General features: G+C 39.8%; 1 protein-coding gene across 3 annotated transcripts in view; it reads right to left on the reverse strand.

Annotated features, from left to right (window-relative positions):
• FGD6 (FYVE, RhoGEF and PH domain containing 6) overlaps window positions 1-25,845 on the reverse strand; it is a 75,013-nt gene that overhangs the window by 45,082 nt on the left and 4,086 nt on the right. For 2 of the 3 annotated variants that reach the window (XM_040595129.1, XM_040595131.1), the window contains exons 2-3: window positions 17,714-20,150; window positions 792-939 (exon numbers count right to left, since the gene is read on the reverse strand). In XM_040595129.1, coding sequence (XP_040451063.1) covers window positions 792-939; window positions 17,714-20,150 — 2,585 coding nt within the window. The remainder of the gene's footprint in view (window positions 1-791; window positions 940-17,713; window positions 20,151-25,845) is intronic. The other variant, XM_040595130.1, reaches the window with a different exon arrangement.

A 25,845-nucleotide genomic window follows, 5' to 3' on the forward strand; every position in this document is an offset into this window, starting at 1 on the left:
TCCTCAGCACCAAAGGAGTGAATTAAGGAACTTAAAGGCTGAAAAGAGGGTTGAGATCTTTGTGTTTCATGCCATTGAAAAGGAAGAATTAAAAACTGGTTCAGTGACCTGTCCCCTGTGCGCCAAGCAGTGATTTGGCAGGTCAGTATGCAGAACCTGCAAATGCAAGACAGCTGTCTGCACAGAAATGGTTACTGGGATGTGGCCTTTGCTGTGTGGCCAAGACCCCTGAAACAGGATCATCCAGGCAAAACTACAGCCTCCCAGAGATTCTTCAGAAGGACCTTCTCAGACCTTGCAACCTTCACCTGTCCCCTTCCCTTGGGTTTCACCAAGGCTGACAAATCAAAGGTTGACTTTAAATGTTCAGTGCAGAAGAGACACTGCACTTCAGGATCTGTGAGGCGTAGACAGCCTCATTAAAAGGTATTTACAGGTCTCAAAACTGAAGATCTCTAAACTTAAATCTGTGCACGTAGCATTTTTAGAGGGGCATGGTAGGCAGGTCTAGAGCTCCACAATTCAGTGAAAGATTAACAAAAAATATGCCAGGCAACACACACTTTGTAGTGGGATATTTCTAAAGTTGACCTCTAAATATCAGGCTAATGTACACATACTAAATTAAAATTTTAGAAACAGAAGCCCACTAAACAATAAGAATGATGAAAATAAATATATAAAGTAATGTTGACTCAGTGCCTTTTATTTGAAAATATCCCAACTGGTTACAACTTACAAAATAGCGCAAGAGTGAAGAATAGCTTCAGAGGAGAAAGATAAAAAGATACCTGTTTATCTTCTTGAGGATCAGGCTCCCCTTTGCTGGAATCAGAATTTGTGTCATCATCTTCATCAGAACTGTTCATGATATCTTCTTCATCTGACTGAAGATCTCCAATTACCACGTTAGGATGATCATGGTGTTCTTCTAAGGACCTAAAGTTAAAATTATGTATAGTCAATAAATATACCATACCTATTTATGTGAAAAACTTTCTGGTTTACCCCACAATAAACAGTTTACTTGGTATCAAAACATTGAAAACAGTAGTGGATGGTCTGAAGATGACAACAATGGTAGGCTTTTCCACAGTGGACTCATAACTCTGCAATGTTTCATCTATGCTGGTATTGATACAATGCTTGCTGACAGCAAACAAAAGCCACAGTACCTTTGGAATATTTATGTTACATTTGTCCATCAGTTTGCCTGACAGCAAAGTTTAAAATCTATCCCCTTACTGCTATGCGCATGCATGGTGCAACACTTGTACTGTGTGCCAGAAGGATAAAGAACAGTCCCAGCCGTTTTGCTCTCCTCTGTCTCATGGCATCATGACTTGTTCCAGATATGGTACTCAGACCGGAGCTTTCTGTCTGAAGTTTTAGATGTCTGTATATATACACAGGGCTGCTCCTCAGGACATACGCTAAACAACTGCATCAGGGATGGCAATATTATAACCGTTCTGTCCAATAAATTTTCTTAAAAACAAGACAGCAGAATCTTTTGTGATTAAAAACTCCCATCCCCCTGAGATAGACACCTTCCAGGTAGCTGTCAAAGCTATAAAATATAACCTTGTTCACGTCTCTCTTCATTAACTTCAGCTGTATTTGCAATACGGAAATTGCATGAGACAGGTGCACAACCTTCTTCCTCTAACTAGCCTTGACAACTTCAGTAGAGATTTAAGAAATGCAATTCTAAAAGAAAATAAAAAAGGGGGTAAGGAAAGATAAAGAAGAAAACAGAGACTAGAGGAAACTGAGCCTGAACTCACAGTTATGAGTTACACAGAAACAGCAAATCCCTGGGCTCCTACTTTTAATCCCTAAAAATATCCGATAATTGCCAATTACACTAAAGCTGTGTCTAAATTCACATAATCTGTGTTCAAGGCCTGCAAAAAGATGCTGGGATGCCACAGGCTTATTGTGAGATGAGCCAGATGTTACTAACTATCCTCCAAAGCAAAAAGCAAATCCAGAAACCCTTGTCCCCAAGCTGTTGCAGCCAGCAGAGATCTCACTATGCTGATCAACACCTCATTTTGTGCAGCCAACACCTGTCAGGGCTACACACTTCTTCAGATAGCTGCCCTCTGCCTCCCTACGCAAGGGATGGTTATGACTGATCTTTTCTTTGCCTAACTTTGAATCACAAGAAAGCAGGGATGGAGGGCAACTCTTTGAGAGTCACCACCTCCAACTGTCAGTTACCAGAAAAAACACTCAGCGTGGATCCCATGGGAGGTGGCTGCCAGTAACCTGAACACCAGAAGTAAGGAATACCAGCTGTGTGAGGATGCTTTGGCAGCCATAGCAAGGTGTTGACTATTTAATGCTCAAGGCAGAGTTTTTAAAAAAAAACAACACACCCCAAACCAAAACAAACAAAAAACCCCCAACAATCTAGATACACAAATGCTTATCACAAATAGAAATGTATTTAAAGATGAAAACAAGATAAGCTGGCCTGCACACAGACCTCGGTCAGCCACGAAGACAGGGAAAAGATTAAAAATAGCTTGGTTCTATTAAGACAACACAGGAAGGATGCAGGAAACACCCAAGCAGTTACTGTCTCCCAGAACCAAATGCAATGGGGGGAGGAAGGCGACTGCAAGCTCATCACAGAGTTCAAATGAGACCCTGAGCCAAGACTGCAGCACCCAGGGTGCAGGCAAACCCATTTATTTCAGTCTGGAAATTATCAGCTTCACACGGGAAGAGAGCAGCCACCAGAGAGATGACTGCTGGTGGCAACAGTGCATAGGGTATGCCAGGGACGGCTCCCAGTGAGCCTCTGTGAGCTTTGGGAAGGCAAAACAGCAGCTTTTCACTGAGGCTTTCCCTGGAACCACACTAGCAGGACGCTAAGACTTCTGCAGTTACTTGTTAACTCCAGCAATCCAGAAAACTCCTTGGCTAGTCTATCTAATTCACAGTCAAATGACCTGTTGGCCTGAGAATGTTTATTTTGACAGATGCCATTTCAGATCCTTTCATTTTATAGATGGCAAACATCTTTATTACATCTGTAGCATTACATGAGGTAGATATATCCCCCTGCTTTAGTAAAAACCTGCAACAGAAATAACTACTACTATTCCTTCCTTTACTGTATTACTCAGTTTTACCATCCACATCTGTCACTGAATCTACATCTGATCTGGGCTATTTTTTCCCCCCATTGTATCAAGCATTTTATCTCTAACCACAAGGGAATTAACTTTTTAGCCACTTATTCATTAAATATTACTTTTGTTAATGGACATTTCATTGCCCCTTTTCCTAGCCTTAATATTTGTTTTAATTGCTACTTTAATTTCCTTTAACTAAGATTCCTTTCCATTAATGAAACTTTTCACACTTGTGAAATCACAGCTCTTTTGCCTAAGCATATTCTACAGGATGCCCGTTCCCAGATTTTGCTGTCATTTTCCATTTAAATTTTTCAGGGCAACCACGCCAACACTTACAAGTTTTAGAAAACTTGCCCTTTCGGAAGTCAGAAACAAGCACATTTCTAGCTAAGGCCATATTCTGCTTGCACAAACATAACCCCATCACCACTGAAGGATAAGGATCAAAGTAGCTGACCTGTGCTACGTAAAAAAAAATCTAAATGAAAGATTAATCAGCTTATCTAACAGAAAGTTTCAGTAAGAAAACTACTAAAAAATGTTAATAATTAACTATTGATGATTTAGGATGGTTACTAAGTGTTCACAAATGAGAGCCACTCTACATTTTTTTTCTTCCTGTGAATCACAACAACATTTAAGCAGTAAGCTCCTTTTCTTGCCTTTGTGGTGCATACTATTTGTTTAAAGCAAACAGAGCTGAGAGAACCATATACCAAATCTTGCCTAGGATATCTGCCCCACCAGTCAAGCACATCAGAGTAATCCCCGTTTGTCTTTATCCCGTATTTCCTCAGCTCACAGCCTAACACTGCCCTCAGGTTCTTCCACCTGACATATTTTGTTGAGGGGTTTTTGGTAGGGTTATATTTAATTTTTTCTTTAAAAAAAAACCAACCACACACACAAATAAACCCACATGAATGATTAGATGATTAATGATCAAAAGCCACTTCACATCCAGCTATTTTCCAGACTCAAACAAGCTACCAGGTCAGGAATAGGACACAATATTGTAGCCACAGACAGATGCACTCCTAGGGGTAATCTGGTTGTGTCCTCTTCCTCAGAGGAGATGGTGACAAAGTCACTATGTTGATCTGCCTTTATCAGTCATGTGCCACAGAACATGTGCCTCTCCTTGGACCTTATGCCATCACAAATACCACAGCTTTTTTGTTGAAACAGAAAGCAGTTCTGTGTTTACTGATTGCTCTTTCTGTACTTTGACCTCTGAAGTAATCTATAATGTAAGTGTATATACAGTTCTCTCAAAAGTTATCTCTGGATGAAGTGAAACCCTTGTAGCCTTTATAGTAAATCTTTAAACAGAACCTTTTCTGCCACATGTCAATTCCCCTTTTGCAAAATACCACAAGCATGCAGTAATGGTTATTTTTAAGCAGCTCTTCTGATCGGTATTTTGGGGATACCATGAACTATCTCTAGCTTGTTCCCTCTTCATCACGGTTCTTTGTCCTGCCCACAGCACTACAAGAGAGACTTCTGCATTATCGGTCATGTGAAACACCATCACTGCCAACTCACCATGCTGCCCACTGAGTAAGAATACCTTGCCCTATCTTGTGAACAAGTTACCTAAATATAGATGTGGGGTTTTTTTATTTGACGCATAAAATGAAGGGATCGTTAGTTCACCTCAGAATGAGCAGTTTATGGGACATAGATTGTGCTGTATTTTCCTAATGCAGTAGTAAAATATTAATGAAAGGACACATGACAGTCCTAGTAAGACATACAGCAAGATAAACTGTCAAACCTTAAGAACGGCTATCAAACTATTACAGCAGAAAAATAATCCTAGTCAGCATAAAACTCTCTAATTTCTTCAAAAGATGATCAAGACTAGTTCAGACTATTTGTATTATTGCAGAAGCTTCAAATACACTCAAGGCTTCACTTGTAGGCACTGTTGATTCAGACACTGCATAGGACACTATAGCCTGAAGTCACAATTAACATTTCAGTCTCAGTTCCCAATTCATTTAGAAGGGAGAGAATCTCTCTGAATCATCTCAGTCAAGCTTGAAATACTATATGCCATGGACTGCCCCAACATTAAGTATTTTATAGTATACTGGAATTACTTCCAAGTGTTAGCGTCACCATAACTCCTAAAAAGCAAGTTTCCACAGCTCCAACGTATTTTTTAAAATAGATTCAGCCATGCTGCTACTTGTGGCAAGGAAATGCTACACATTTCCTTATGATCTTCATTATTTTTAGATTTTTTTTCTGCTTACAGTAAGTAATCAAAAATACGTAGGAACACTGAATAAACAGAACCTTGCACACAACACACTGCTCAATTATTTTCTCATCCGTTATTTTAAAATGAGTGTCCATTCCACTCTTTGTTTTGTAGGAGTGTCCCAGCATCTTTAGCCTTCTTCTGCCTCTTCCTCCAGTATTTCATTGCAGTTTTTTGTGGGTGGCGGTGTTTGTTTGTTAATTTTTAAAGCAAGCCTTCGTCATACAGGCAAAATTACACACACTGAAGTTCCTACTCAACTACAAGATACACACCAAAACATCAGAGAGCCAATAAGCATACCCTACTATAATATTTCATCTCAAAATCTTTTTGTACTGTTACAGCATTTCACAATCCTTTCACAGCTGCTTGCAACCTCACTTTCCTCCAGAGAGACAACAATTACTATTGCTGTTCATCCATTTTCACTTTTTAGTATCATCAGTCCCTGCAATCAATTTCAATAATTAAGGAACATTCAGCTCTTTTTTTTTTTTTTTTTTAAGACCTAAAAGCACACTGGCTCTCCACGGAGTTAGTAGCTGACATGCTTACTTATTTTTTTCATAAAGCCTCACACTTGTAATAGCTGTAGGTAAGGCAGCATGCCTCACTGACCGAGTCCCTCAATGGATGAGAGTTGTGCACTTCTGGGAAACCCTGAGGATAAAAGACTTTAAAAAGGAGAAAAAAAATGTCCTATGGCATCTTTTCTGTTAGCTCCTATCTAAATTCAGAATCTCTCTTTTGAGGTAGAAAGGGCTGTAAATACAGAAATCAAGTTAAGAACCCCAAACAACTTAGGAAGCAATTATCTAATTTGGGTGCTCAAGACAACAGAAGACGTTCTTGGAAAGCCAAAGCAAAAATGAAATTATTGCTTGGTTAATTTCCTTGATTTTGTTTTGTGAACTTCCTTTCGCTTTAATTTAATACTTTTATTTAAGTTCAATGTTTTTATTACTTATTTACTGCAAGTTTTTAGAAAAAAGGAAACCAGTTCTGGAAAGCAAGCATACTTGGCAAAGCACAAAGATAACCATGAATACAACCAAGATCACTAGCAAGCTCCTATGACATATTAAGAAGATATATGACAGGATTAGTGATCAGCAAGGTTAATAAAGGCATCAATTAATGTACTTTTTGGATGAGTTACATTTTGCTGCAATACCTCTGCTCCACAACCATCCTGAAGAAGCAAACATCAGCATGTTTCCTTTTGCAAACCTGTCTGGAAAGCATAAAGGTGAACTTCAAATCACTCCAGATGCACCTGGACCCTAACCCATCATATTCACCTCACTGTTAAAACCTCAGATTCTCTGAACAATGGTGACTGTCTACCATTATAGCTAAAAAATACCCCTCCCTCATTGTCCTCTTCACGTCCCCTTGCTTTCATTTCTCCTTCAGGCATACCAGACCATTAAGCAGCAAATGAGGATGAAATGCAGCCTGGACCAGGTGGCTTACTTATCTGAGTTATTCCTACAGCATCAGTCACCTCTGCTTTAATGACAGACGCACCAATGGAAAGAACTGAAGCCGAGATCCTGTCTCTCCTCTCTAGGTGTAGTGGACTGTGTGAAAAAGGGCTGGTGGATACTGCTGCGACTGTCACAGTGCTGGCTTGGCTGCCAGCACTGGCGACTCGTTGCCTTATTGTATCCAAGCTGCTTGGGCCTCAACTTCTCTGCCAAAAATGGTGCTTTTTCACAGTGAGATATAGCAGGGTGTCCTCTCAAATAGTGTTTTACATGATAGCGTTAAAGTTATGCCATTTGTTCTTCTGCAGTGACAGCCCAATGATTTTAGTAAGTCCTTCGTATTATTAGGACTAATAACACAAAAGGCAATAGACCAGGAATTTTTCTTGATCTGATGCTAAGGAACACAACAGACACTTAATGTTGATCTCCCTTTTATTTATATTTTTTAAGACCACCTGAAGAGATTGCATCTGTGAGATTCATTAGTTCCTTTTGCAAGCTATCCTTCCTTGGTGACATGGCCGAGGAATGAAATAGACGTCTACAACAGTTTTTAAAAAAACCAAAGCACCACAAAACAAGAGGCAAACAGACCAATGAATCCATGATTCTTTGCATCACTTATAACTGTTGTGCTATATTCTCTCCAGGCCCGTTAGGGACCTTTAAGGATACAATTACAAACATAAACACTTCTCAGGAACCACAGCTAGAAAACAGAAACAACCAGCATCCAGCTGAGCAACTCGAAAATATTTTGTGCACGTCAGGTTACTTTTTCCAGTTGCAATTTAAAGACTTCAAGAATTGAAACAGCATTATTTTAAACAATGTCATAGATACTGTATGCATGCCCAAGCATCTATATTTTTTTATAGGAAGTCAGGATCATTGGTGACAGTGATATGCTGTCAAAAGAGAAGCTTAAGACAATCTATTTGAAATGGATTTTGGTTCAGAGCCTCTTGTACTTCGAAAGCTGCCTGCTACCTCCTGGGCAACGGGCTGGCTGTAGAGAGGCCAGGTAGGAATGCTGGGAGTTCCTGCCAAGAGAAATGCCAAGAACTACCCTCTTTGTTCTGGTCTTTACCCCTGGCACTCCCTGCTCACACCTGGGTTTTCTGGGCAAGACGAATATCACAAACACTGCTGAGAACTGCCACCATATTTAGCCTGTTAGATCATGCCACTGGCAGCTTCTTCTGTACTTGGCTGAGCATGTTGCAAACTGCAATACCTGATTTGCTGGAACCAAGTTATCCTAGCATTTGTAGCCAGCAGCATTTAGTTTAGCATTTGTTATCCTCAGGCCAAGACAGCACTTCTTTCTTTCCTCAACAAGAAGAAATTAAATCTGACTCACATTCCAAGCAAAAAGTAAGGCATTTGTCATATGTGTTTCACACTTAATAAATTTTGTATTTTTTTTTTAAGCAATCCGTTGTGTCAGTCACCCTACTTCAGGCACACTATGATCAATAGTCTTGCGCATACTTCTTTGCACGATTTTAAAAAGCACAGCTTAAAGAAGGTGCAAACAGCTCTCAGATTATCTCCATATTTAGCTGCGATTTGAACACACAAGCTCCCGCGGGTGGAAGCGTCCAGGGGACCGCTCTCGCCACAAGCAGCCTCCCATGCTCAAGGGAGGCATCTTCAGTGAGACCATTTGTTGACAATTCCTCAGTTCCTTGGAAAGTTCAACATAAACACACATGCATGCTTCAGATGTTTCCACACTCACCATAGAAAAGCCACAATAAAAAAAACCCCAAAACCCGAGAGATCTCAGTTTTACAAGCCTTCAAGAACACGGGTGCCCGCAGCAGGCCAGTGCAGCTCCCAAGGCAGCACGGCACAGCTGGTATCGTGACAAGCAGGAGACACAGTCACACTGCCCTGCTTCTGCTGGGACAGCCCCAGCAAAGTGCCTAAAGGAGATCATGCCAGTGTAGCAGAACATAATCGAAGAGGACACAAGGGGACAGTTTCAACCATTGATACTGGAAAGTGAAACACTGTGCCAAACCCCTGAGATTTTAATCCTTGCCTGGAGACTTGTACAGGAGAAGGAGTTGCTGCATCAGTTCTTTCCACCACCACCCAAAGCTGTGAGGGATTACTTGCCTTCTCAGGTAGGTAAACAGGGAAGTCTTCGCAGAATTTAGAGCTTTTTGCCTTCCCTTATCACCAATTCTCATTTCATAGGGAGAACTGCAATGCTCACGGCCAAGACCTTTGGAAAAAAGCTCCAGGCATGGAAGTGATAAAGAATATAAATCAGGACCACCAAAATACAGCACTTATTTACAATCAGGACATGCTATTCTAACTTCTCTCAGTCCACAAAACAGACACATAGTGGGAAAAGGTTTATTGGGAAAAAGACAGCAAGATCAGAAGAAAAATAATACTTTACCTCCCAGTCACAGAACAAAAAGAAAAACCACAACACAACTCCAGCACACACTAAACAGACTTCTAGAAAACTATAATAAAAACGTGACAAAATTTCAAACCAAACACATCAAATAGGAAAGGGAAAGCCTATACCAAGTGAGAACAAAACCTCCTATTAATACTCATTTCAAACAAAATTGATTTCACCTTGCCGGAGCTACCATGGAGTTCCATTGTATAACTACTACTCCTCCACTAAAATCAGAGTTAAGGCAAGGCCCTAAATATCTCCTATATTGATTCATCATTGTTTTTATGATTTTTGGGTGACTTTATCCCTGAAATCAGGGCTGTGCACAACCTATTGCACTCCAATTTTATGTGTTGGATAGCTAGAAGATGACAAGAAAGTGCTAAGCAGCAAAGTACTCAAAAGGTTGTGACTTAGATCTAAAATAAATGTGGAGTGACTTAACTCTTAAATACACGACTGCCTACATGTGTGGGAGCTGATGCGGCTCCAGGCTGCTGGAAAACAGAGGTTGAAACAGTTTGGTTGAGACCAGCACAGACTACCTGTAAAAAATAACTGAGCTGTTAGCAAGATTGGACTTGTGCGCTCTCTTCCTCTAATCTTTTGCACAGATTAGAGGAAGAATGGGATTTAGACACTTTTTCTAAACTATTCTGCTCATCTCAAAATCAATACCGAACATCCAGCCCCCAGGAACACCACTGGGGGAGGAAAAACAGAACATAAAAAAATCCACCAAACTCTGCACAGTTGAAATCACTGAGCTCAGTTGTAGCTCAGGTTGTAGCTATCAAAATAGCAGTTTTGATAAAAACTCCTTTTATTTATTTACAGGCAAAAATCTTAAGAGATTTTTTTTTAGTCCACTTTGCTTGAGTGGAGCACGAAGATATTTCAAAGAAAAATTAAAACTTGCATAAACTCAGCATTTTTAAAAGAAATGTCTCTGATTCTAGCATCTAAAATAAAGCCTGCATTCCTTAGCATAAATTTTGTCTGAAAAAACACAGCTGCACGGTTTTGTATGTCTATTCGTTAAAACATCTTTAAATTGATCAAATAGAGATGTTGGATAAATGAGGCATATTAATATAACTGTTGATATTTAAATAGAAACTGAAGTTAATATTTTGGTTGCTTTCTTCCAACATTCATTTTATGCCCCCCAAAATCTTACTATTTTACATATACAATTATATTAGACCTTGCCACAGTTAAAATATCACCATACAAACCAGAGTACCACCGAGCTTCACAAAAATGTTTCCTGAGCTAACACTGAAGAAAACCCACAGGAAAAGGCTGTTGTTGAGCATATAAATGGGTCTTTCATCAGTTCTCATGTCACATTTGACTCTCCATTCTACATCTGCGATACTCTCTGGAGCTATGTGTTAACCTGCAATTTATACCACTGCTGGCAACTGGAGACAGAGTGTGCATGTCAGAGGCAAGGGAGAAATGCCATATATTTGTAGAGTGACAAATATACGACGTTACCTTAGCTCCTCCCATTTTAAGGAAAAGGAAATACATATGAAGAGTGCCAAAATTAGGAAAAAAACAACCACAGAATAAAAGAGGAAAGCAAAAGTGTTGCAGATTAATTTATGGAAGTGTGTGACACCTGAGTTCCTGTTATCCATAATCAGGTGGGTTAGGAAGCAGGGTAAAGGACACAGGGGTTTTTTTGTGCTGCTTTGCTTACTTCAGGCTCCCCCACATCATGCTAAGTCACCCTTCAGCTGAAGGGAAGGGCTGACACACTGAGCTGAGGTGACGTCACCAGGAGGAAAGACGAGGACATCCTTGTATTGTACCAGGGGGATCGATGGGAACAGCACAATTAAGACATTTTTGCCATCTGTGGTGAGCACTTCTTCAATGGGAAACAAAGGATAGCACAGTTTACCCTTAAAATGGCTCTTAATGCAGATGGACTGCGCGGGCTAGTGTGATGTAATTTTCTAGACTGCACAAGACTGACAAAAAAAGCACCAAATCTTTTGGAGAGTGGCAAAGGGATCTGCCCAGCAGCCAGGGAGCACTCCCCAGCAGTGCTGCCTCATCACCATCGCTGCTGCCACCGTCAGCTTTCCCCGTCTCATACTTACAAACACACCCCACCCAGCCTTGACTACACTTCATGAAAAGATATCAAGAACTTGAACTACATCTGCTTTTATGTAACACTTGTAATGCCATCCAGTAAGTTAGAAGTCTTTCATTATGGCACCTCCAACCCTGCCAAAAGTTTCCCTATGTGCTGTGTCCACGTCAACCTGCTTCACCCACGTCTTTCATTTACTAAAACCAACAGGGAGCTCTTGAAAACAGGAATGAAAGGAATACCAAAGACAGAAATTCTCTTTCATTACAATCTTGGAGATCCTCCAACTGTTTTCATTTTGTAAGACCTTTGAAACCTTTTCAAGACTGGATTATATACTAAAATAATGGACTTGGTATTAGAAAAATACATTTCTCCAACTCCTTTCCCTCGTTGGAGAGGGGAGCATCAGACTTCAGAATCTACCCCAATGTCAAAACAGATGAAATCATCTCAAACATTTGGATGAGAATGGGTGAAGATTCTTTCAAAGCAAGAAATTCCTATTTAGTCTGATTTAGGAAAAAAAAAAAAAAAAAGGTGAGGGGATGGATTGGCATACTCCTAGATTGCTTTAGAAGATTTAAGTATTGTCCCAAAGGACATATCTCCTTCTTATAATACATGCATCTTATTTCATGTAGTATAGCAGACTAAACTGTAAAGCTGTATAACCAAAAGACATCCCAAAACTAAGGAAAACTTCTCTTACTGGAGAAGCAGAACATGGAGACACTGACTTGCTTGAAGTTTCTTGCAAGGAAAGGGAAGAAACCCCAAAACACTGCACATGCTTTCCTAAGGGGAAAAAAAAAAAATCACTGTCTCTCATGTAGTTTCACAGGCTATCCTAGTAGTGTATAAAATAATTAACTTGACACTACAAAATAGAGTAATTCCAGACCCAAGGTCAGTGATTTTACTAACCCTCAGGAAAGAGAAGGAACTCCAGAGAGCAGCATACAGCCCCAGGATCAGAGTCCCACCACTGCATGCACCCAATTCCTTCCCAAAGTCCCTGTGTCAGAACATCAGTATCCCCAAGCAACAGCACTACCACTTCTCACCAATATTTCAGTTTCTCATTGATTTGGACTCTGGTTAGACACACCTAATTTCATTACAGAATTTGTTTCTTCACCATCTGTAGAAGCAAAACGGCACATTCCTTATGCTTGGTAGCCAAGAATTTCTTTGTCCATTCCCTGCTCCGGAGCACCAGAGCTGAGACTGCCAGATAGGCTTTGTATTCAGCCTTGGAGGGGATGGGAAGCAGAGATTTGAGCCTTCTGACTCACTCTTTACTGACAAGCCCTTGGAACTGGCAGAAGCCTGCCAGCTGCATGACATGTACGTGAGAAAGCGAGGTGGGGGGCGGGGGGAGAGAAGAGAGAGGCAAGCTCAAGGAAGCAGAATACAAAAAGAAAGCCAGTGATAACATGACCGAAGATAAGGAAGCCTGATAGGAAACCTAAACAGTGTATTATCAAAGCTATTCCACTAAAACCTGAGGTACAATTGCAGAGAAAGAATTTAACGAACAGCTAAGGGTGGCAGAAGCCAACTAGAATCACAGGGGGAGACTGAACACATGGCAAGACTGCAGAGCTGATGGAGGAAAAGGAACCTGCCTTCTTCAGATCAGAAAGTAATCCACTATCACCTTTTAGTAGTGTATGAAATCCAAAAGATCTACATACCTAGCATCTACTTATCAGGAAGTTATATCCTTCAATAAAAAGAAAATGTGGTTTTTAATGTATAAATACAACACCTTCAATATCTAAACTTTATTTTGCGCATTCAAATCTCAGTATAAATGTTTCAAAACTGTTTTTAAATGCCATTTAGACCCTACAGTATTTTATTAATTTAGTGGTTCTGAATGGGATTTTACAACTGAAAAGAAAAGCCCTTCCCTAATGCAGCCAATCTCTAAACACCACCACATTTATCTGGTACAATATTGCTCATCAGAAGCATGTCTCAACCCTAACAAAGTTCAGTACATCAAAGAGGAATATCTATCAAAGTGCTTAACCACACAGATTTCAATACTAAATTCAATATTCCAGGAAAGCTTTCATGGACACTTAATTGACCTCTGGGGACTCAGTCACCAAAGCAGAATTTAGTCCAAAAAACCTAAGCTTACAAAAAAACCAATGGATTATTCTAAGTCCACAGGGGTGGGAAAAATAGGAAGCAGTATTTAATTAAACCAACATGAAGATATCAAAGGGTTGTTGTCACATGGTACTCCCCCAGCCCTTTGCAAAGATAAATCCTAGCCACAATCACAATGACACAGCTACAAATCTTGTCAAAATCAATTTGCAGTCATGCACATTTGCAACATTTTGAAGGAACGCTGTCCAAAGTAGTCAGTAAATACAATATGCTATTCCCTGAAGGGTGAAGGAGCAGACTCGCTCAACCTGAAGTACAATTCTCTTGCCTAGAACAATGTAACAGAGACCAAAAGGAAGCCCACAAGATCCAGAAAAGTGTAAGTTTCTGTCTTCTGCAGCATGACACACATTCCAGCGCATGTTCCTTTGCATCTTTAGACTACTGGACAAATATATACTCAATTTTAATTTTAGTTTTAAGGAAAATTTTGCTGTTCTCCTCAGTAAAGGTTTGTCACTGAAAAGAGGAGAGCCAATGCATAAATATTTCTTTCGTTAGGAGGTTTTAAGAAAGAAAAAACCCCAACAAAACAAAAAGGTGTCCCTTCAAAACAGAACCATTACAACTACCAGTCTCTGACAACATTACAACGCATTGTGGCCATAGCAAGCAGCACTCACTTTTCAGGCCTGAACCATTCATTTCTCAAAAAAAACCCAAAACAACCCAAACCAAAAAAGCTGCTTCCCCTGTTATCTGCAACTAGATAATTACATTTAAAACATCTTTCACATTTAACAGTAAATTTTTCATCCCACAGCATCTATTCTTCACTCATTTTGTTTACAGAGTCCTTAGAATAACACATTAATCTTAATTATCCTTTTGAAATTGGTAGTCAGACAGGTAGGCTAGGATAAAATAAACCATCCTTAAAAAGCTGTTTCAAGAGACTGTTTTTCTATAGTGGAAACAAAACATGGATTATCTGCTCCCAAGGTATTGTCATTACTTTGTTGAGAATATTCCCCTGAACTACTGAACACAAGAAAAACCCTTCAGTCTTCCCTCGACAGCACCTGTCCCAGCTCTGTTGCTCACCCCGTATCAGGACCCTAGTTTTCTTCCTTTCAAATCCAAGCCCACCTTCAGCTGATGTCAACCTCCCTTCTAGTAACTCAAAAATCAAGTGGTAAGTGACAGCTGATATCCACCATTGATTACGCAAGCCCACCATTTGCATTTATATGTGAGAAGGCCCAAGCAAACAAAATTATATGTGTTATTAAATTCAGATACAAGTTAGAATAAGAGTGTCAGATGCTATGTCCATGCTCCATTAGAGCATAATGGTTTCATCAAATGGGATTGGGATGAAATTTCTCAGCAACCATCGAAGCACTACGTACATTATGAAAATTTTATTTCTTCCTCCAGAAAGAGATGTAACATCAGGTAAAAACACCACTAAACACTTCTGGTAATGGCAAGCCTGGCATTCAGAATTAATATACTGCGTATGTGTTATTATGACTAGAAGTGTAGGCAATCAGTCTACGAATTTCTCAGAAGAACAATCTCATTTGTACATTGGCTTTAATCATAAGATAATTTGCTTTAAGATCCCCATTAGCAGTGCATTACAGGAGTTTTACGTGCCATGATCTAGGAAAAAAAAGAACTAAGTGCGTGTTCTGACAGGCTGGGGAAAATGCAAGCCGTAATTATTTCAGTAACATCAGCCTGTTTCTTTAACTGGTTTTATAATACCACCTGGCCCAGGAAATTATAAAAGGCTCTTAAAGAACTATGCAGAAAAGGTAAGATGACATTGATAAAGAAGCTTCAAAAGATTTGAGATAACAATGGATGGGAAAACGGGAGAAGCTGCCTGTCTGGTTCCATCTGGGCAAGGACCCTTACACCTCCCAAGCCAGAGCAAAAGCGAATACCTGTACCTGCTCTTCCAGCAGCAGCTGAACCGGGTTAGGAGACCACTGCCCCATTATTTTCCCTTTTTTTCCTAGGGATTTCTTTGCTCCTAGTGATCTACTGAAGTAACTGCATGCATTAACTGCTAAGGTAGTTTCTAACAATATAATTTAGTTTAAAATAAACACTTACATAAAGTGCTCTGGTTATGGGGTTTTGTGTGCTTTTTAAAGAAAACCACAAACCCAGTTATGTCAAGAACATCCAGCTTAGGGAGCAACTACAGATGCAGACGTGCCAGGGTGCAAGAGATCACTGAAACCCTTAAATCATCATTAGTACTGGGCAAGGTTTGTGTGGTGAGGGAATAGATCTCACACACTCAGCCAGGTAAGAAAACTACAGAATTTTACTCAAGGCGCAACTGCAGTCTCATGGCTACCATGGTTCATACAGCAAAACTGTCCTCTTCTTTTCCTAAAGAAAATGCAAGCATTCACCTGGATCCAGAACCACAACACAAACCAAAACAGATAGCATAAACACATAAAACATATCCTTATTTAAGTTTGGTCTCACCCTTCTTGGGTAAATCAAATCAAAAGTATACCAAGAGAATGCAGTGAAAACCCCTGAAAGACAGCTGAAGATTAGACTTAAACAAAAAGCAATTGCTCAGTCAAGAACGCCAAGTATACCAAAGACAAAACCAAGAAACACTCCACTGTAAACAAGAAAAATACGCAACAGCCACATGAATAAATCTACAAATATCGAGCCCATAACCAGGAACCCTGCTTCCCGTGGTAAGGCTTCATGCTTTCCATCAAACAGTCCAATGTTGAGAATATCAACTCTATAAACAGTTATTAAGACAGGATACCACTTAAAATCATAGAATCATAGACTCATTTAGGTTGGAAAAGACCTTTAAGATCATCAAGTCCAACCATTAAATTTATATGTCTCGTCCTATATAAAAGGATATGCTCCTCTAAAGAACAGCCAGCTCTCAGATTCTTTGGAGCATGTGTTTGCTACACACGCATCCAAAATGAAATGAAGCTTAGTATCTCTCAGTGAAACATGAAGTTAAACGTGACTATCTATAAGCTAGCTCATTTATTCTTGTCATTATGCATATGTTCTCAACAGTGTAAGGAAGTTTGCTGGGGACTATGAAATACAGAGTCTGCATATTTAATTCAAATCCTTATTGCTGGTTTGAGATAAATCTTTAGGATCTGTAAGACCAACCGAGTCGCTGAAGTAAAGAGGTTAAATGATACTGTATTGGGTCAAAACAATGCTTCATCTGTTACCAAACTCCAACAGACACAGTAAACGATGCTATTTAGGGAGAACACAAAAGCCTGGCCACTCTCTGTGGCACATCCCTCTTCCCAGCATCCACAGTCACAGCATTACAGATATTAAAGAGATGTGTTCCTGCCTATTCCATTTAGCATCTGTTTTGGATATATCTATAAATCAGTCCAATCCCTTTTTTTAATCTGCCGATCTTATCTGTCTTCATCACCTTCTGAGACAACGAAACACGACAGCAACCTGCAGAGTCACCAAACCCATGCTTCAGCAATATTCTGTAAGTCACACAGAAGTCATGCATCACTACTACCTTTGCTGGGAGCACAGGGAGATACAGAAGACTCACTACATTCAGTGAGAGGCAGCATCTGTTGTTATACCCAAAAAGCTGTCAAGACCTGATGAAGAATTTGCATACCCAAAAGCCTGTCTGCTTTTCCCAGCTCTATCAGCTGATCTCAAAATATATTCATTCCCCCTACAAACGTAGCAACTATGCACTCTATGGACGCTTATTCAAGTTCACCCTGAACCTGTGGTAAGGTTCATTCCTCCCCATTTAAGTATTCTTGGATACAAATACATGACTGTATCCGATTTGCTTTAATTAAATCTGGAAAAGCACATACGTTAGTTTCCCAAAGTTTGATCATACATGAGGAATAACTAGCTTACTTTTGACTCTTCACCAAGTGCGAGCACTTTTCAAAACAGCAAAAGCATACGGAAAGATATACAGCAGTGACTGTCCTGGTGACATTTTATGGAAGGGGTACAACCTCAAGTCATCCTCTAAACATGTTTACAACCAACAGAGTTACAACGGAGAAGTAAAAGCTTCTGGTTTTATTTTACCTGCCAAGTTTCAAATACCTGCTTGTAGCTTCACAAAGCTCCTCAACCTCATAGAAGCCAGGGCTCTGGTCTTCCATGCTGCTGGAGTTCTGCCAGTCAAAACAGAGACGTCTCCCAGCACCCACAGCAAAAGGCAAGTTCTCATACTCGGGTATTTCCTCATAGTGACGCACGTTTTCATACTCGGGAGCACAAGTGCTGGTTACAGAATTCAAATGCATTTGTGACAAATTCTCTCCCAAAAGTACGTGCCCATCTAAAGACTCCAGTCTTTGGTTATTCCGCATCTCAGGTTGACTTCTGTTTCTTTGCCTCTTCTTCTGTAATGCTGGACTACTTATTTCTATGGAACGTACCTTGGCAGATTTAGCTTTCCTTTCATTGCCTACAGATGCTATATTCCGGTTGTTACCACTTCCACACCCATCCCCGGTGGAAAGGTTGGCAATAGCACTATCCATTGACTGGCTGCCTTTAGACAGAAATTTTTGGAAGTCGCTTTTCATTAAGCAAACTGACAGCTTCATGTTGAGAAATTTTTTCAAGCTATTTTTCTTCTGATGGTCTTTGCAAGGCTTGTCTGTCCTTTCCATGTCCACAGAAGAGAGAGATTTGGCCCTAGGCTTCGTCACAACGGTCAAGTGGGTGAAGCTGGTAGCAATGTTAGCAGTTTTTAACGATTCAGGATTTCCTGAAAACGGAAGAATAGGATGAGGTAACTTCCAGATAGGTTTCTCAGAAGACCGTTTAGGTATGTCACAGGATGACAGTGCATGTGGCTCCTTGGCTGGCAGATGCGTGAAGTGAGATCCTTCTAGAACACTGTTTGATTTGTCCTCACTGGAGCTGTAAGAACTTTTCTCCACCAGCTCTGCTGATGCAGCTTTTTTCAGCAGGCCAGCAGCTGGAAGGCTGTGCCTCTGTGGTTTCTTAGGAACTGTTTTTGGAGAACTTTCATCCTTTATTTTAACTTCTTTATCTTCCAATTTTTGTGGGGAAACATGAAGGCTATTGGAAGCCGAGTGCTGACTGCTAGTTAATTTGAGTTGCTTTGGCAAACTCATGGACAAAGCATCACACCTGACAAAGTTAGTTCTTTTGTCCACAGCATCTAGCATACCGGTATCATCTATCATCTCATCCATGGAGTTAACTAAGTTATGGTCTGCACCTAAAGAACATTCAACACTTTCCACCAAATCAGAAGTTTTGTGTGACAACTGAGGCAAAAGATTTTGTGATGCTGACTCTTCCATAGCTGGTTCCTTCACCTGATGCTTTTTGTCTGCGTTGCTTTGAGTTACCTCACATTTTTCAGGATGAAGCGCTTCCGTATTATTGTTATAGCAAACACTTTGACCAAGGATATTAATTTTTGCTGGCTTTTTAAAGCTTTGGTCCACAAGCCCGAAGGAATCTTTCTCTGCATTAGATGGTTCTTTTGTTCCTTCTCCTGTGGTATCTATGCCATCCTGACGGACTAGACATGCAGCACGTGGCTTTCTTGGCTTAGGGATAGGAAGCACTTTTGAGCTCAGGACTGAAGATATTTCAAAGGAGGCTTTATCAGCATCTGCTTTCATACCCATTTCACCTGAAAATGTACTATCACTATTTAAATTTTCATTTTCCAGGTTTTCCTGGTCCAATGGGCAAGAGCAACTATGGTTATTTTCAGTCAAACCAGGACAAATTTCAGACATCTGAAACTCATTAGCAGTGAGCTTACCATCAGTATTTTGTTGCTTTCCTTTAGCTACCTCAGAAGACAATGAAGACTGTATAAGTTCTATAAACTCTCTTTTAACATCATTCTTGGAACTGCTGCCATCCCCTTTGTCAAGTCTGTCTGCATGCCTGTGCCTCACAGGACTGTTATTAGGAAACACACTATGAGTTAGAACGTCCTTAAGTTTCTCTTCCAAAATGCTGGCTTTCAAAACCACCTGATTTCTATTTACTGGTTTTTCATTGTGACTATTGCCCAGACCTGGTGTGTTTTTTTCACCAACTTTGATGTTTTCTAAGTTTTCAAATTGCTCAAAAATAATCTGAGTTTTACAGGCGTTCTCCCCATTTCCAAGCTTCTGAAGGCATTCAAATTTGCAAGATGACATTGGTAGAATATATGCTGTGTTACCAGTACTCCCTTCCGAGGCTTCATTTTTATAGTTCAAGTGGTCTAGCGTTTGAGAAGAATCTCCCCTGTGCTCCTCAAAGCTTTTTGTGCTTTTTTGTATAGACGATGGAGGTTTAACTTCTGGAATGGATGAGCTCTTTAGAACCTTTGGTTTTGGTGCAATTGCTGGCTTGGTTTTCCTTGCTGCTTGTATAACACCAGAAAGTACAACATCGGGCTTCGGTGCAACAGGTGGAGGCGTTGCCTTGTGTCCTACCACAAATTTTGGTTTGGGGGCCACTGGCGGCTTCTTAATTTCTAGAAAGGATGGAAAACAAAGACTTTAGTCACCATGAGCCCACAGAACAACTTCACCTGCACCACAGTATTATTAGAAGTTCTGCAAAACATTTAAAGCATGTGATCTACAAGATGTCAGTCTGTGTATGTATACATTTTCCTCTTAAAAGCATGCCTCCCTTCCCTACCACTGCTTTTTTACTAGTTGCCTGCCTTTGTTTTAACAGACGCAATCAAGGAATTGTAGGAAAAGTCTTCAAGGGTAACTTATTTGTTAAAAAGCAGTTTAATTTTATGAAAGTGTATCTCCTTGCTCAGATGCTAAGTATGACGCTAATAAAAACAGGGCAGATTAACCTGGTTTTGCAGTTTGAACTACTAGAATACTGTTTAAAAACTGTGTAAATATGTTAAGTGCCTCATGTATAATAAGCCATGAAGATAACAGAACAGCTAGGGTAACTACCAGGACAGTTCAGTCCCTTCCCCTGCCACCTTTGGAAAATGTGTAACCTAAATTACCCCTTTCCCTTCTTCTTCTTCTTTTCAAACAATACTGAAATGCATTATTGTATCAGCTGTAGAACTGGCACGTCATTACCATCAGTTCAGTGAAATGAGCCCATGGTGTGAACACATGTAACGCAGTAATGGGTAGCAAGTCAGTACCCTCCTTCCGTGCATCTTATAAAAATTACTCTTCCCAACATGTTACTATCTGACCTAGAAATAGTAACGACTGCTATGACTTATGACCTACTTGACAGCAGAAGATGACAAACCTGGGGGAGAGTGGACAGCAGGAAAAGGAGTACATGAGGAACTTGGAGATTATAGAGTTTTGATTGTGGCATTGGTTTGGGGTTTTTTTGTTTGGTTGTTTGGTTTGTGGGTTTTTTTTATTTAATGGATGCCTGAAACATTTTAATATTGCAGGAGATCTTTTATGACCAATTTATTTCCATATGCTGTAATAATTTCAGATTTCTAAAGTGCTCTGAAGTGATTTTTGACGTACCAGAACTCATTCATAAAGTAAACAATCTTCTCATTCTGTTTTTTTATGTACTAACTCTATTTACCTTTGTTTTGAATAATATGTTGGTATACTTTCAGGAAGTCACACACATGTTAAAACTCTCAAGAAAACATGCTAATTAATGTTTCACATGCAAAGAGATTGGGTAAGCCATGGATTTATTATTCCCTTTGAACTGTGGTTTTGGTGTTTGGTTGTTTTTTATCACCAATATTATTATAGATGTGCAACTATATCTTAATCTCTAGCCTAGAAATACAAGAACAAAGTTTCAGGCTTGTTTTTTTGTTTGTTTTGGATTTTTTTTGTTTGAAAGAAAAATAGATGTTTAAAAAAAAAAAAAAAAAAAAAAAAAAAAAGCAGATGCCTTCAGTTGTAAGCATTTCCCAAACACAAAGCCACTGCCCTGGCAATGACAGCCAGAAACAATGTGTCTACTATAGAAACAGGAAAACCATGTTTTTCTAGGACATGAATCATTAAATGGTATCCAGACTGACTCCACTTAAACTCAGAATAGCTGTCCTTGCTGCAATTACACCAGCAAAGAGGTAAACCCTATAGCAGAGACAATTTTTGAGACATTTTGCAAGCAGGAAAGCAGAATTCCTTTCCAAACGTACAGCTCCCTATAGCCACTAACAACAGCCAACAGTGACCCAACTACCAGCTACTGCAAAAGCCATATCGCCTTCTGTTTCCTGTCCAAAAGCCAGTTTCCCCACAGAGTGAAGAGTCAACACTTTGCTAGGAAAAAAAATAATTAAAAAATTAACTCTTTGGATAGGCACCTACTAATCCTGAAGAGCAGAAGAGTAGTACGCTCACTTTCAGACAAGGCAACTGCCTGTTCAGATGGAGAATGAAGCAACAGCAACAAAGGAGCCTGTTTTCTGTGGTAAAGAACGAGGAAGGGATACCCAGTTTGTCACAGAACATAACACAGTAGTAGACCTGGGCCACGTTCAGTAATATTTATCAAGGTATTAAAGCTTCCTGAAAACAGGAGAGAGACAGTCTGCTTAGAAATTCTTCCTGATGTGCAAATGAGAGAAACAGATGGCAGAAGATACAAGAGATTAAACACTGGCTAGATAAAGTGATATCCTGTGGCTTATTTGTCCCACTCCGCAAACTGAGGTCCTTAAACCTTGGAAGTTTCTCTCTGTAGTGGGACTGCCTGACATTTTGGATACCGATCAAACTAGACTACCCTGCAGGGCTTTCAACTAGCATTTATCAGGGAGGACATTCCGAAGTTATATGATACCATTACCTGAACATAAGATTCAAAACTAAAACATGAAAATGTAAAGGGATGCAAAGAAAACAAACCAGTTGTTTATACACCAACAGTGGAAACCTGGATAACGAAGAGAGCAAGAAAAATCCCCTTCTGATAGTAAGTGTGATTCAGAAAGCCTACTAGAATGTTTCAAATGACTGCAACGTTAAAAAGCAGTGGGTCAGACAGAAGAGTCTGGCAAGTTGCATGTTATAATAAAGACACCACTATCCGCTTTAAAGTGATTGCTCATTCCATCTAGACTACATATGGGTCAATGTATTAACAGGCACATTATAGTCTCAGTATCAATACAGATTTGCAGTCAACCACTCAATCAGAAAGGAATGTGATGAAGAGCCCTTTCAAACACAAATATGACGTGAGAGGAAAGACTCCAGGAAGGGAATGCATACCAGCAGTTTTCCTCAATAAAATACCTTTAAGTTTCTGAAAAATGCAAGTTATGACTTTTTAGAAAAACACACAGCAGGTAGGCAAGGGCAAAAGGTTTTGATTAGGAATCAAGAATTAAAGTTCAGTTGATTGTAAACTAATAAATCATGTGTGGATAAAAACCAGTTCTACATAACACAGTGCTTTAAAAAGTAAAATTTCACATACCAAACAGAAAGAAAACTAAGTAGGAGCAACTGTTTATATATAAAGGTGTAAGGAATGACTGGAAGTCATATGAGGATGACTTTTTGTTAAATGACAAGCAAAAGCAAGCCTCTTTGGTGAAAAACAATAAACATAATCAAGGAAATGTTACACAACAAAAGCATGAAGTGGCGAGCTGTTTGGACAAGGGTCTTTTTCCTGGTGCCATAGGGAACTGTTCACCTAAGAACAGAGATGACTGGTTATGCTTAGGAGAGTAAAAACTGAAGAGAATTTGGAAATCATTGTAGATAGTTATTTTATGAAAGCTCCATGCAGGTCAGCAGCTAAGCAGTAAATAATCCTTCACATTACAAGGAGATAAATATAAAAAGCTGAAGAGAGCTGAAAATATTTCTGTACGCAGCATCTGCCAGACTGTTAGTGACATGCTACATCACGTTCTGGCATTCTTAGATGAAAACTTGGGATGAACGCAAGAAATAACCACAGAAGTATCCAAGGTCTAAAAATCATGCCTCAAATCCCAAGAAAGCTCACCCTGCTTAATTTAATCAAGAAGTTAACAAGTGAGATGGTAATAGCATTTATACTTATGCACATGTTAAAGATCTTTGATAACAGATGTCTCTTCAGTCAGAGGAAGAAAAAAAAGACACAATGAGATACCATAGCTGACCACTGAAGTTTGACAACTACAAACTAGAAACAAAGCTTTAAAATTACTATTAAACCCAAAGCATCATTGACTACAGAAACATCTCACCTAGGGCTGTGGTGGAGCCACCAGCACTTACAGTCAACCTAAACTCATTTTCCAAGATGTGTAGAAGTTTCAGAGGAAACTCTGGACTGGACATTTGATTCTCTGGCTTATCTTACTCAGGAGATCAGAACAGAGAATCACTATGTTTTCCCCTGCTCCTCCCTCCAATCTTATCCTATTTCTCAGAGAGAATCCCTGCTTCCAGACTAGCATCATGGGTTACCAGTAATAAACCCAAATGTAAGAGCAGAAACACAAATTTTTATTTGCATAAACAGATTAAATTATTAGGAGCCAGAGAAGCAGCCAGAGATATCCTCTGACTTGCTTGACTAGGCAAAGGGAGAAATCCATAAATAAAGTGACTTAACAAAGCTGCCATCATCAACAGGAAATCTACTGCTCATCTAAGAACAGCCAACACCATGTTCAGCGCTGAAGAAAAAAAAAAAAAATCCTTAAAAATACCAATATACCCAACACCCTTAAAGTGGATTAAGAAAGGCATCATTTTTCTACCAATAACCATTAGCATCACCTATGCATGTCAATACACATGCTCTTTGCTCGATTTTAGGTCACAGCACAGAGAACAGACATTTGACCCTCTAGTGAGTTTCCTTCTTCAGCCGCTGAGGAAAAAGCAACACCCGTTCCCATCCTGCTGAGCTCCTCTGCAACCAACACTCGCTATTGCTCAACCAGGCACGTGTTCCTGTCCTACCTCCAAGCTGGTTTAGAGGAAAATGAGAACACCCTGGAGGAACTACTATTCTCAATGCTTCGTCCTTAAAGTGTCCATTTCTGTTCTTCAGATGACAGGATTTGGCAACCGAGGACCTCACTTAAAAATACTCATGTCTCTTCTCCTGTGCAGTACCATGCATGAGCAGGAAAGCCAATCAGACAGTGCAGTCTTAATCACTATTATCACAGAGCTTTAAATTTTCTCCTCAAATTTTTACCTCGTATCTTGTCTGCCCAGCTCAGGAATAGGCAGAAAAGAAGATATATAGAGTTGATCTGAGGCAAAACCCCCAACCAAATAGCAACACCCCTTCTGCAATAACCCCGCTATTGCTAAAGTTATCTTTAAGCCCACACTTTTGAGATTATGTTAACAACTTCTACACTTAGGAACAGCAAAACAACAAGTTATGTTCACCTGCATCTGTCCAAGAAACAGAGAAATTAAATCTGGAGGCTGTCGTGCAAACACAAACTTGATATTCATTTCCTTGCAATGCTCCTGGCATTCAGGGTCCCCTATGGGACTGTCCCTAGTCACAAGAGCTAACCCCGTGGCAGGATCCTGCAACCCATCCTAAAGCAATAGCCTTTTTGAGCCACAAAACAGTAGTAAAACAGTAAAATAATCAGTGTGACATAAGATTTTGACAGCAGCTGGACCTAAACTTAAGGTGTAAGTACACAATCTGTGTTACTATGGGGTTAGCAAAGGTGTGAATTTAACAGATCAGCTACTTTAGAGAAGGAGGCCATATGTATACTCTTACCTTACTGCACAGTATAGAAGGTAGTTTATTCCTTTTCACCTGTGTGAGGTGAAATCCATTTCATATACTACTTCACATATCTATTTCACATGTACTAGGAAAAGAAAAGGGCTTGAAACAGCTACAGCTTAGCAGCTGGCCCACTGCAAGCCTATATACTGCCTTTCTCATAGCACCTTGTTTACATAAGCATACTGTGTTCTCAGAGTTAGGAAATCACATCTGTAGGCTATATATGAAAATAATACGATGCCCAGAAGGTATCTACCGAGGGATTGATATGCTGTTCTTGCTTAGGTGAAGGAAAAGCTCTCTCCAACAGTCAATTTACTATTCCTGGGACTACTTTTGGCATAAAACACTACCACTCACAGACACAAAACAAGAAAGCCAACCCAGCTTTTAAAGACCATGTAGGCAGAGAGAGAATTACTGATGTATGTTTGGGATACACTCAGAAATTACTGCAATGGCAATTAATA

Source organism: Falco naumanni, chromosome 5, assembly GCF_017639655.2.
Source record: "Falco naumanni isolate bFalNau1 chromosome 5, bFalNau1.pat, whole genome shotgun sequence".
Taxonomy (NCBI): Eukaryota; Metazoa; Chordata; class Aves; order Falconiformes; family Falconidae; genus Falco; species Falco naumanni.